This window comes from Lactuca serriola, chromosome 4 (assembly GCF_051521515.1).
Source record: "Lactuca serriola cultivar US96UC23 chromosome 4, Lser_US96UC23_V15, whole genome shotgun sequence".
Lineage (NCBI taxonomy): Eukaryota > Viridiplantae > Streptophyta > Magnoliopsida > Asterales > Asteraceae > Lactuca > Lactuca serriola.
The window spans coordinates 35,210,086-35,224,601 of NC_136411.1; the positions used below are offsets into that span (position 1 = coordinate 35,210,086).

At 35.4% G+C, this 14,516-nt stretch overlaps 1 protein-coding gene across 2 annotated transcripts; it reads left to right on the forward strand.

Annotated features, from left to right (window-relative positions):
• Window positions 1–220: 220 nt before the first annotated feature.
• LOC145100043 (XRI1-like protein) lies at window positions 221–2,501 on the forward strand. Of its 2 annotated transcripts, none has more exons than XM_079037471.1 (5): window positions 221–617; window positions 699–889; window positions 1,000–1,054; window positions 1,137–1,238; window positions 2,051–2,501. In XM_079037471.1, exons 1-5 carry the CDS (start codon window positions 509–511, stop codon window positions 2,329–2,331), a joined length of 738 nt encoding a protein of 245 aa, XP_078893597.1. In that variant the 5' UTR covers window positions 221–508; the 3' UTR covers window positions 2,332–2,501. The 2 variants fall into 2 exon arrangements, with proteins under 2 accessions (XP_078893597.1, XP_078893598.1); XM_079037472.1 differs by having other exon boundaries at window positions 225–617; window positions 711–889.
• Window positions 2,502–14,516: the final 12,015 nt, after the last annotated feature.

The following is a 14,516-nucleotide window of genomic DNA, read 5'->3' on the forward strand; positions in this document are numbered from 1 at the left end:
TCCAACAAACATCATATCATAACTACTGCAATTATTTAGTCCCCCACACACTTCCCCAAAAGATCAAAAGTAGTCCTCCAACATTTTGATTATCCCAATAAACCCCCCTCAACTTTTGTCTTTTTCTTCTTTTTTTTCACTGACTATTTCTTCTTAGCTTTATTCTCCTCCTCTCTTTCTTTCGCTTTCTCTTTACCCACTACAACTTTGCCTTTGTGTGTCTCGAAATTCGTGCTACCGGCGCACACCTAAACAAGCACAACGTACAACTTCGATAGCAGGATCGACGTCTACATATATACACATTTGCATATCATTCAACATATCATATCATACGCCATGAAAGTGGGCGACCTTCGCTTCAGATTTTCACTGTAAATCTGTTTTCTTTCGTCATCAATCCCATTGTCAAACTGTATACCATGAGAATGTATGTCGTTTACTCGAAATTCTCACTGTAGATAAGTTTTCCGTCGGCGGAGTTCAGTTCTCTCCGGTGATCGTTAAAATGGGCGATCTTCACTCAATTGCGTACTTTAGCAACCAACATAGCCATCGCACTCCCCTGAGTTGGGAAATCTACAATCATCAACTTCTCAACACAGACATTTCTCACTGTAATTTAACATTCCGATAATTATATCTATATGTGTCATGTGTGTGTGTTTGTGTGTGTGCATGGCGATAATAAGTAGTAGGTTATGGTGCAGGTATGGAGACGAAGGATACTCAACCATTCTACGATCAATCGCTGTTAAATTCCGATCTCTCATCGGGTTACTTAGAGGATGCGTTGTTTGAATTCAGCTCGAAACGACGCCGCTTGATGATGACACCTGATGATCACCATATAACCAGTTACCAGAATTCAACTCCTCCTTCATATCCGGTAATCCTTTCATACTTACTTTTTTAATTTCATAAATTGTAAGAATTTTTTATTTTCTGTGGTTGGTATATATCCCTTAGATTTCATATCTTGATTCAATTTTTCCACAGAGCTACTGGGATTTCAATTCCACTGATGACTTTGACAGTTTCAGTGGGCTTAATGGTAAGAACACAACACCTATTTTTATTTTATTAAATTTGCATTGAATTATTATTCATTTTTTTTAATATGTATATAATTACAGTAAGCGGGAATAACTCAACTTCATCTTCACAAAGCAAGACTTCAATCAACAGCCAGTTTCTCTCTGAAAAGGAAACCCTAAGTTCATCAGATCACGTCACTGGTACCTGTCTTTCTCTCTCTCTCTCTCTCTCTCTCTCTCTATATATATATATATATATATATATATATATATATATATATATATATATATATATAGAAATTGAAAATGAAGTAGTAAACCTCAGCTGCATGATGATGATGATGGTGTAATGATGATGTTTTTGAATCGCATACCACGCATACTTTTGACGAGTCAATGTTTGACTTAAAGAACAAATGTCAAGTTTAATGGATATTTTATACAAAAATATATTTTTATCTAAAATATTTTTGGTTGGAGCAAAATTGATGTTTTTTATAAATAATTTGTTAATATTCTATTAAAACTTATTTTTTGGGCATCTCAAATTATATAATCTTATATTTCTATAAAGTTAAGTTTTCCTTATTCTGTAACTATTCAAGAGAGGGATTTCATTCTCAGTTTACTAAATTATGTATCAAATTTATATATTTTTTACTATTATAGTTTTTGGTTGTTAAAAATAACCATATGAACATTAAAGATATCATTATATTTAAAAGAAATAGAGAATTTCTGCATAATATTGAATTTTTCTTTTTTAAAGAAAACTAAGAAAACTGTTTGATTTAAAATCCCTTTTGACAATGGCATGTTCTTTTCCTTTGATAATGACATATATATATATATATATATATATATATATATATATATATATATATATATATATATATATATATATAATATTAATTTTATGGGGTATTTTAAATGAACCTTCATGTGTGTGTATTACACACACTTGTCATCATGTTGGATTTTTTAGTGCCACTCTAAACTTTATTTGGTATTAGGTGGAATTGAGGAGCGAAAAAAGAAGACGATACCAAGAGTGGTGTATCCATTTGCACTAGTAAAGCCAGGAGGATTTAAAGGCGATATGACACTGAATGACATTAACGAAAGAATCCTAATGCCACCGACGAGACCAGTTAGACATCCGGTGGGGGATTTTGCTTGTCGGCCGTTGGTTTCATTAGATGGACCTGGACTCTCCGGTAAGGAGGTGGTGGCTCTCACCAGAATTCAGACTCATGGAAGAGGCACAATCACCATTATTAGAACCAAAAATTGAATATATATATATATATATATATATATATATATATATATATATATATATATATATATATATATATATATATATATATATATATATATGAACAAATGTTTTGTAATTGTGTCTCGTACAAAGTATAAAAAAACTTACGGATATAATATAGTCGTTTTCAATTCTGGCCATAATCATCCTAGTTGAGTAATGTTCTTAGCAATAATCTTAAAAGTTTATAAGAATGCTTTTTATTTTTATTTTTATTCTTATTTTTAATATATGAATATTCATAAAAATGGCCATAAAAATTGAGGAGTTATCCCATTATAACCAATGTCCAAGTCATTTACAAAAATAAACACCGTATGTCTTTGTGTGAAAATACAATAACTGTCACATCTAATGTCCTAGTTTAAATTTTATTTTTTGGTAGGGCAAATAATTTATAATGTAAGAACGTAATATGTGATCTAAAGTTTTGAATTAAGGTACCCTAATTAATTTTCAAAGTACGAATGAGATATCAGATTTGAAGTTTTGAATGGGATGAATTAATTCATTTTATTTAACAGAAATTATATATATATATATATATATATATATATATATATATATATATATATATATATATATATATATATAAACATGAATTTTTGTGGGGTCAGCCAATGCCCACATTTACCTCTATGTGGCTACACCACCGGTGACATCCAATATTTTTCTGGAAAAAAAAATTAATTATGTTTTAATACCATGTTGTCTTTATTGTGGAAAACCTCAGTTTAATAAAACATTTTGAGATAACTAACAATGTTTCAAAATACCAAAACACCAAGGATGTTATAATTAATACATAATATATGTTACATCGTAAAGATGTACTAGTCCTGACATGTTGTCTCTTATTCACTCGATATTCCTATTCAAGTTCAAACAACTTTAGCATAGCTATTTGTGATGTATATAATTTGAATGAGTCAGGTTTAGGATCCTGGTGAGACACATAGTATTTTCAATCCCAAAATATTATAATGATAATAAATCATATTTAATAATCCTACAAAACAAACATTACCAAACAATATTGATATATAATACAACTTAGATATCTTTACGCCAATCTACCCATAGTTACCCAACCCAATTGATTCTCACAAAACTAGTCAACAACCATCATGAGGAATCACTTTACTCGATGAATCATTGTGAACAATGGTGTGACTACAAAACTAGGGGATTCCATGGTTGGTGTTAAGGCATAAGCCAACCAAGATTTGCTTAGAGTATTTGATGAATATGGTATCTTATGATTCTTCTACGTCTGCATGTTATAAATCTACACTACCAACGTAATTTACAAAACCGTCTAGAATAATCAAGTGTTGTCATATTACTATGATGTATGACTTAGATACACCCATTCGTTGTCTGATTCAGACACACCCATTCACTGTCTGAAGGAGGCGGAATACTACACTCCGTTTCCTATCTCACACATTACCCAGAATGAGACTATTCGATATTTAGCTTAATTTGAACTAAGCATATAGATAAATAAGTCTTTGTTTATAACTAGACAAAATTACAATACATGTAATTAACTTCAAATACAAATTTCTTGTTCATGCAATACTATCACAATACATGGTATATATTCAACATAAAATACAGATAATAAGCATTTAGTATACATTCAATCTTTAAGCAACAAACACTTGTATTAATATTTTGTGTCAAGAAAGTATCTACACACTTAACTTATTAAAGGTGGATAATGTGCGGGTAAGTTAGCTCTTCGCCTAACACTTTTTATTTCCCTTTTAAATGACCTAAATACAAATATTACTAAGTTGTAGTTTTGTTTATATTTATATTATTCAAGGTTTTATTAACGATTTACCAGATTCTTCATTAATCCCACTGAATACCAAATTCTATCAAATAATGAATGACCAGGTAAGATGATATTGGAGGTAAGATTCGTTTGGTATACCAATATAATGTTTGAAAATCTACTTTAAAAACCTCACTAAGATCTTCCCTAGACACCATACCCGTAAGTAGACCAATCACTATTATAACTCGTATTACTGATAAATCTTATTTATAGGTTCATAACAACGACAATGAACACAGTATAAGTTACTCTTAACAAGCATAGTAAGTGTAACTCACCTTACTCAATCGTCTAGCAAAAACTTGGAATTTTGCGAGTGTGACTTCGTTACTAAATATTTTTCTTAAAAGATTCTCAGCGTTCAATGATGCTAGAGAACAAAGAAATCAAATCACATGGGAATGAAATCTCAAGATTGGAGAAAGAATTTGACCAAAATTAGCAATGAACAGATTAAGGGTAGCTTTACAAGGTTTATATTCACGGGTTCATATTCACGACTACTACAACTTTTATATAGATTATTTTATTCTATAATATAAGTAACTCAAATATTATTAATATACAAATATAATTTATATAAACACATATCATGTATAAAGGATTCTTATTTATTTATTTATAAGAAAATTTACATTATTAACTAACGTAAATAAAAATTATTCTAAGAAATTCTTTAACGAAAAACGTGGGCGTCACATTAACTGCAAATGTAGGATTCTGAATCCAAGTAATCCAATCAATATGCAACTAGAGTTCTCAAAAGCAAACCAATTGAACGAAAATAAGACTATTTTCTCAAAAAATATGTCTCTATAAAACTTTATAGAACAAAAAATGACAACATTATGATCATTCCGCAGGACCCATATCATGGTCATCTAAACTGATTCTAACATCAACTTCATCAATGCACCATGTTATGGCCATCAATCAAATCAAATAGCTCCATGACATGTGTACTAGCAGGAAAAGGAATATCGAGCCACTTCCCAACATAATTCCAAACTGAGAAGCAACCTCATAAAACAAAAATAAATTTTAGGTATCTTCTAAGAATTTCCCGCATCAAGGACATAAAATAAAACCTATGTTAACTACCCTATTGAGAAGATTACTTGGAGTAGTGATCTTATCACTCAAAATAAGGATATTTACCTCTTGGGGACATATATATTCCATATTGTGGGAGTATTGATGCTGCTTAACATCACATTGTTAATATATTTTCTAGTTGAGCTAACTGAGAACTCTTATGATATATTCAAAGTCCATTCCCACGTATCCCTTCTATCTGTAAGAGTAAAATCAGAAATTAGATGCAACATGTTTCGGAGTTGCAAATTATCTCCTCTTCTTACACTTCAATGTCATTGCCAAGCCTACTCGTCATATTCGCATCCATCTTTACTCATGCAATCTTTATCGTTCTCTAACATAATGAGCCAAGGAAAATTTTTCATTAATACAAATTCCCAATCCATACATCTCTTAAGAACATGGTACAACCCCCCCCCCCCCCATACGTCATTAAAGCACCTCGTTTTTTACAATGGATTTATCATGAAAGTTGTTTATAGACCCAATTATTTTGCCCAATCATCGAGAATTTTAATTCTACATCCCCCATACATCATTTAAGCACATCGTCTGTGATAATGGATTTATCATGCATGTTGTTTATAGACCCAATTATTTTTCCCAAGCACCAAGGATTTTAATTCCATCTATAGTAGGCGGAACACCACCATCCCTCCCGTGAATATTTGTGACCATTTTATCTAAAGAGAACTGCCTTGTTTTAAAAGATTTCAACACCATTTTTGCAAGAGGGCATGGTTAAAATACGAAAGAATCCCAACACCAAGACCACCATTAGCTTATTAGCAAGAGTTAAATCATATTATCCATGGAATATGTCATTTATTCAAATATATGCAACCCAAAACAAACTTGACCTCAACGATTCAAGAAAATTGATAATGTTTCATGCACTTTAAAAATGGATATATATAAATATATAAACTCTTGAGCACTTCCTTCACCAAAGTCAAATGCCCACCAAAAGAAAAAAATTTAGACTTCCACTTGGATCGTCTATTCTTGAACTGGTCTATCATAACCAAACAACTTCCAATACGATATATATTGTCCCCAATAGGAATACCAAGGTCCTTGAAAGGATAAAAATGCAACCTTACAACCTATTAGAGCCTCCAAATTTGGAATATTGGCGGAGTCAACTGTAACATCGTAAATATTTTCTTTTTGTAAATTAATTCTTAATCTAACACAAGGTAAAAACAATGCAAAACTTAGACCAAATTATCAATATTATCTCACACCATCCTCCCAAAAACAATGCATAATCAAGGTAAAAAGATGTGAATGAGTCAATCCATCATTATCGATCTCCACACTCATAAAATCACAATGTAGATTCCTTACTTGATTTATGAATCTATGAATCATATGCTAGTTAGGGCTAAGGATATGCTCAGTTTTTTTTATGATAGAATGCTAAGAGAGATGCCTTTGTATGTCTATTGTATGAACTGGTAGACTTGTATGCTAGGGCTGATTGATACGGGAAAGATTGGGTGATATATGTGATGCCTTGTTGTATTGAGTGTATCGAATGCTATGCTGAGACATGAATATTTATTGGAATAAGTAATTTCTAAGTGTATACTTTAAAGATTGTATAAAGTTAGGATCTTATGGCCCTAGAATAATTGATTTGACCTTGTCATGTTCCTTGTCTGGTTGTGGTTCTAGGGTAGAGGTTGTTATTCGACAGTCTATTTGATCCTGTTCTGTGTATAATTTGCATACATAAGGCAACCGACAATAAGGGTGGAATTTCTAGCTGAATTAATTGCATGTGGGTTGAATCTTCTATAATAGTTTTGTGGATAGGAGTATTACTGCATGAATGCTACTTGCTTTGTGCTTTGTAGAACTCTTGATGATGGGAGTCAGGTACTAAGTGAATATGAATGTATTCATGAGGTAGATGACTGGAATTATAAAGAGCTCTTCAGCAATTGATGACATAGTGAGGTCGGGAACCTAGGAGAGCCTAGGATCTGCTTCAGTGGGTTAAATGAGCTTTGGTGCATTGGTTTGAGGAAGTGACTTAGAGGATTCAGGAGGATTGTTGAAGAAAGTATGGATAGGTGTGGAAGGTAGTATTAGGCCTATACTACTGAAAGCACAGGATCCATACTCGAATCGGTGAGAATCTAAGAAGCTTATGGGAGGAGGATTCTTGGGCATGTTTTGATTGTTGGCTTGTTGTATTTCAGATTGGAGATGAGCACTCAGGGAGGTGGTTCAGGTTCTTGTTCTGGTTCGGGTTACGACCCAGGTGCAGGTGGTGAGCCAATTAGCGAGCAAATGTGGGAGTTTATTTTATTTTGAGAGTATAGCTATTGTTGGATCTCACACTCTTTCTTTCCGAGCGTTTTGTGCTTGTGGAGCTCCTACATTCCATGGGGCGTGGGACCCCATTATTAGAGGGAGATGGTTAGCGGATATGGCTAACTCATTCAGAATGAGTTTCTTCCCCGAGGAAGTGAAGGTCAGATATGCTTCGTGCTTGTTGAAGGACAGGGCACGAGATTGGTGGGAAAAGGTCGATAGTGAGTTGGGTGATGATGATGTTGATGCTATTTCATGGGATGACTTCTCGACCAGGTTCCGAGCCGCGTTTGCACCAGCGATTGAGGTGCAGCAGTTAGCGCGAAAGTTTCTGGATCTCCGCCAAACTATTGAGACTATGGTGGAGATCACTGCCAAGTTCTGGGAGAGGTTTTTGATGGTTCCTTAGGATGTAGTAGATGAGGACATGAAGAAGTTGAGATATGATGATATGTTGCATGATGACATTAGGGAGTTTATGAGTATCTCAGGGTGCGAGACCCTGAATGATATGGTTTCTAGATCCCGAGAATGGGAGATAAATTTGGAACACCTTGGGAAGAGGGGATCATATCAGGAGTAGGTAGTGGAGGGTCCCGAGTAGAGACCCAAGACTTTAGATCAGCGATTGAGGGGCCAATAGGGCCAAGGTCAGTACAACACGTGCGAGAAACTGCACGATGGAGTTTGTCGTTCCAGGGTTATGGATTGCTACAAGTGTGGCATGATCAATCATGTTAGTAGGGATTGTCCTCGGGGGAAAGCCCATTATGTTTTCACTACGATCAGGTGGGCCACAAGAAGGCCGATTGTCCAACAATGAGGGAAGGAGCAGTGAGTGCGCCTGCTCCGGCTACTTTGAGGATCACCAATGGACTAAAGGGTAGGGCAGGAGCCCCAACGGAGAGGAGTTAGGCTTTGCAATGTCAGACAAGGGAGGCCAGGACTCCAGCAGGCGGTGTTACGTGTATGTATCTTTTGCTTCTTTTTTCGGTTTGATCTAAATTTTGTTGTTTGGGATCTTGCATTGGTTTAGCTAAGCATATCTTTGGGTTATTTATCTTCTTATGTTAGGGTTATATCTTCAGAAATTATTTTATGGCATTTGCATGCCATGAATCATTAGTGGCTTAGTGAAGGGTTGTTTCCCTTATAGCGGGGTTGGAGTGTTCGGTGTTATCTGGGTTTGTAGTCAAGATCGGTTTAGGGGCATTGAGAGGATGGTTTTGTTGGGTTTTGAGCATTCTAACACTCCTAAGTGTACATGCAACCCTAAATACCTTGGATCTATGTTTTCTCTATTATACATGCAAATATGAACTTCCAAGGTATTATCCTAATCTAGCATACAAAACAATGAACATAACAAGATAGAATACATACCTCTTTGATGTAGAAAGTCTTCATGAAGCTTGAGTGCCTAGTGCCCCAAGTGTGACACCTCAAATGGTTCACACAACATCAATTGCTTTTGGAATAACCTTGAGAGAAATGTAGAACACTTGAAATCGGCTAGCTCTTCTCTAGAATGATACTAGTGCCGATTTTGGTCAAGAATAAGATGCATATATAGTTAGGGTTACACCATGTAAACCCTAATTGACATGGACTTTCATTTCCATGATCCATGGGTACAAAAACACCAAGGAGCATCCATGGAGCATCATATGGGTTTTAGCCCAACTAGATAATCCATGGAGCATTAGCCCACTATATAAGTATGGATGATTTACACAATCAATCCATATATCTAATTAGTCTTCTTTTGATCACTTAATTAATCCTAGATTAATTCTTGATCAATACTAATTAAATAATCTTATTAATATATTAGAACTTATAATATATTAACCAACCATAAGTGTTATTTCTCTCATTATAGTCTATCCAAATGCATGATGCCATGCAACCCAAATGGACCATGCCGGGTCGGGTCAAGTCTTACCAATTATAGTTATGGACTTAGACTTTAATCCAACAGTCTCCCACTTGGATAAGTCTAAAACTATTATTGCGTATGACTTCAGGAACCGACTGGCAATCGTAGCTCTCAAAAGCTTATGTCGAACTCTGACCTTGTTGATAAACTCTGACCTTTGTCAATGACTTGTCCATTAGATAAGGGATCATATATTCCTCCATTCTAGATATCATATGGACTGAGACATGGATTATAATCATTCTCTCTGTCCATTTGTTGTTTCCTGATTTCTGATTTATGACGACTGACTAATTGAACAAATCAAATCAGTCCTGGCCCGGCCGAGCACTTCCATTTGTCATCATCAAATCATCGAGGGGCCCACATATATCGCTTTTATCCCGAAGGTAAAAGGAATGGATAAACTTTGACTCATATGGCTTGTTCTACTACTTATTGAATCATACAAAAAGACACGTTTTATAACACCGAGTTACCGAATGCGTTTTTGTGCAATCAATGTACAACCAACTCATAGTAACAATTCATATCTCTAGGTTTGAAGAATATAAGATATTATCGTCTCATGATCACTCGTGATAAAACCCATGAAGTGATTCCAATGAGCGCGGGTTGAATCCAATACTCAGAACTTATGAGCACTCATGAGTGTTGTAGCCCTTTGTCCAACATCTTAGACCTCTACAAGCCAACCCATGATAGTCTTGATTCATATCTACTTCCAACATATGACCGACTGTGGATTATTTGAATAACTTAGTCAATCAGGAAGAATGACCTAGTTATCCTGGAAGTCAAAACATGCAAAATGAAACACAATAATAATAGAATCTAATATGGTCTCAGAACTTATGAATATAAATAAAACACATTTTATTTATCACCATATGATTACACATTATTCATTGTATACTGTTTCAGCTATCAACTTTATTCTTGAATTTAAAACAATAGTTGTCCCATGCTCCAAGCATGTACACTATGTTTTCTAAACACTAGTCATGCCATACACCAAGTATGCATACTATGTTTGTCTATGATCTTTACTTTGTGAAATAGATTAATCGAGCATAACTCCAATGATCATCTTTTCACAGTCCCAAATCCTTACTGCAAATGCAAGAATTCCAAATTCATGCCATTTACTGAAATCTGTTAGATTCTAAACTTATATGCTTGATCTTCTTGTAATGATTATGCACAAAGTCAGAAAGACTTGACAACAATCATTACAGAGCATTCCAAAGGAGATCAGCTCCTTGGAAACATCCTTCTTGCATTTAGTTTCCTAATCTTACACAGAAATAATAATTTCTAACTTTGAAACATTTCCAGATTCCATTTTGACTATCACTTCTGAACAAGAGTTGCCTCCTTACAGATTATGTCAATATGGTCCTTCCAGAATTATCACTATACTTTCAACTGTCCTTGAGCAACCAATCTTTGGTAAACCTTAGATTGTCCTCAACAATTGTTTAATCCTTTTAGTCATATCCAATTCTAGACCTTTTCCCTTCTTAATGCCCCAGGCGTTTGGAAAATTTTAGAAAGGATGAATATAGCACATGTAATCGATCCTATATCCGAAGCATATGGGACACGATTCATGATGTCTCACATAAAGACTAAACCAGTCTTTTGCTATAACATTTCCATTTCTATTTGCCAAGTTCTCATAATTCAGATTATGAAAAGGGATGCCGTAATCATAATCGAATTTTAGAATGCAAATAATGGAGCCATATACAGAATTTCCTTATGTTGAGCCATTCCAACATGAAATTCATATATATATATATATATATATATATATATATATATATATATATATATCCTTGACTAAGTATGATTAAAACCTCAATCTAAACTTTTAGATTTGAGATGAAGTATAATTTCCTCTCCCTTAATTATAGCAAAACAACTCTTTCCCAATTGAAACTTTTGTTTTCTATAACTAACATTGCTAACTTGCAACCTTTATCATAATTATCATGCTCCCACTAACATGATGATTATTAGCATAACACTTATGCTCCCACTAGCTTTGACATGTACTCAGAAATTAGCTGGACTTCTAGAAATCAATACTTTATTGACTTTCTTACCAAGGTTCAGATTTCTGATACTAGATTGCTTTGATAAAACTTTATCAAAATCATACACCTCTTTTAGATAGCTCACAGGTGCGTCTCAACAATTTAAGAACTATGAAAAGGGATTCCGTAATCATAGTCTCAATTGTTTAGACCTTTTTGCCACTTCTCACAAGTCCATGTTAGTGTGCCGGTTAACCACACAGCTAGTGAAAGTGTTTCCTCACCATCATTTTCATGAATTGGAGAAAAACCTTATGACACTTAGATTTAATGGTGTACGTGTTCTTATCCATGTGAATTGTCAAAACTATAGTCACGTGACAAGGATAATGACAAATCCAAGCTCATATGGAATGAACTCTGTAACAGCCCGAAATCTCAGGTATTGTTTAATTATGTTTTTGGGGGTGAGTTAAGAGGGGACTCGGCGAGTTGGAGCCTAGACTCGCCGAGTAGGATCGCAGACTTGGTCGCGGGTTCGCGACTGGACTCGACGAGTCCAGATATGGACTCGGCGAGTCGACGCTGTTCAGCAGAAACCCTAACCGTTCGGTTTTGGATCGTATATAATGCTCTTATATGCCGTCATTGTCCGTCTTTAGTCGATTGAGAGGAACCCTAAACGGCTGTGGGCATCTAGAGCAAGATTGGAGGATATTAGGGCTTGAAGAGATTGTTGGGCAAAGAGGAGAAGGGTTTTGGCTAAAGGAACAGCAAGGGATTCGAGTTCTGCGGTTTGGAGACTCAGAGAGGGCATATTCCAGGTAATATTTCGGATTCCAATTCTGTTATTTGATGTGTATGCGAAACTAGGGTTTATGAAACCCATTTAGTGATTAGATGGGTTATTATGTTATTACCCGAACGTTTATACCCCAGTAATAAGATGTTTAGAAGTCCAGAAAGTCCCATGATTGTATATCTCGGGATCATACGTAATTTAGAAAGCAGTTGCTCGTCTGCATGGCATGGACTCGCCGAGTTGTTCTTCAGACTCGGCGAGTAGCTTGAAGATTTACTGGGACTCGCCGAGTTGTTCTTCAGACTCGGCGAGTGGAGTCGGGGTAGCCCCGCGATTCTTCCAGGGGTAACTCGTCGGGTCGAGGAGGATACTCGTCGAGTAGATAATGAATCTCAGAAAGTTGGAGGACGTCTAGACTCGCCGAGTCCGGTCAAGTTGACCGTTGACCGTTGACCAGAGTTGACCTAAGTCTGACTTCTTAGGGATAGTCACACTTAGAAGATATAAGTATTAATGAGATATGTGATGTTATAGGGAGGTTGTAGCTCGTCGGATTGTGCACGAGTGATTTCAGGATTTGCTAGCTTTCAGCTTTTACGAGGTGAGTCTTCTCACTATACTGTACCCGGAAGGGTTTGACTGTGTGACCGGAAGGTCGGATATGATATGTGATATGTATGCTATATGTGGTAAGTTATTTGTTATATGTGCTATGTATGTTATGGGCCGGAAGGCGATTATATTATGGGCCGGAAGGCAATATGTTATGGGCCGGAAGGCGATATGTTGTGTGATGGACCGGAAGGTCGGCGTGGGTAGGACCGGAAGGTTTACCCAGCAGGGACGGAAGTCCCCTGAGACACATGGACCGGAAGGTCGGGCCTGGAAAGGCGTATGTGCGTAAGTTGTATATTGGGGAACTCACTAAGCATTTATGCTTACAGTTGTTGTACATGTATTTCAGGTACTAGCGAGGACCGTGGGAAGGCGCCGACGTGATCGATACACACTGAAGACTACTTTTATGATCTTGGGATTTTGATTATTTGTATTTGACAGAATACATAAACTATTTATGCCTTGTTTTGAATGGAAATAAATACATTTTAAAATGAAAAAAAATTGTTTGAAAATTTGAGTTGTTACAATTGGTATCAGAGCCTTGGTTTGAGGGATTCGGGTGCACCTTCGGGAGTAGCTGAACTCAAACCGAGGATTTGAAGGAAACTTTTTAAATAAAGGCATAAACTTTTGTAAATGGTTTTGTGGTAAGCAAGAAAGAAGCAGTGTGTACGATCAGTCAGCGCCCGAACGGTAAAGATCCCCAAAATACCTTACAATATTATATGATATGAATTGTTATGCATGCTAGAAGACTAGGTATCCATGATAGGACTAGAGTGGCCTGATTTGTGATGCCTTAGTCTAGGGAAATTTGCCTATATGAGATGTGTTGCTAGCATGCGGGTAGATAGTCACAAAAACTAATTGTGCTACGGTTTCTTAATCATTAAGATGATCACAAAAACTGATACTAAAGTACTCTTCCATCTTTTCAGATTTGAGAAACTTTTATATTTCTGCCTAAGTTGATTCTTCTTATTCGCTCTGCCTTACATTGGAACCTTTTCCAATGTCTCAGAATTACACTTAAGCTTGTAACTATAACCATATTTACTGAGATTTAGTAAATTATCACGAATAATCTTATCGATCTTTTGTGGTGGACTTGACCAGTGCACAAGAATGTGTACTCGATCCCTTAGTCCTTCACTTGACTCACATATACATGTGAACAAGGAACTAGTCTTAACTTTCCAAAGATGAAAAATTCTCATTCATCATGCTATACAACTTGCATGATTCCAAGTTTCGGTCCAATTGAAACTTGGGTGATGAGGATCTTTCCTTATTTGGTAAATTTAGACATTACCACAAATGAAAGAATCAATTTCATATTTCCACTCTTGCTCTTAATGGAATCTTATAAGCAACAAAAATTTTCACAAATGCCATTGTAAGGATATTTTAAAATAAATAAATTCAAAAAATTTCCTTTTATTTTAAAACTTTTCGGAAGAACTTATCCTTACAATCCATATG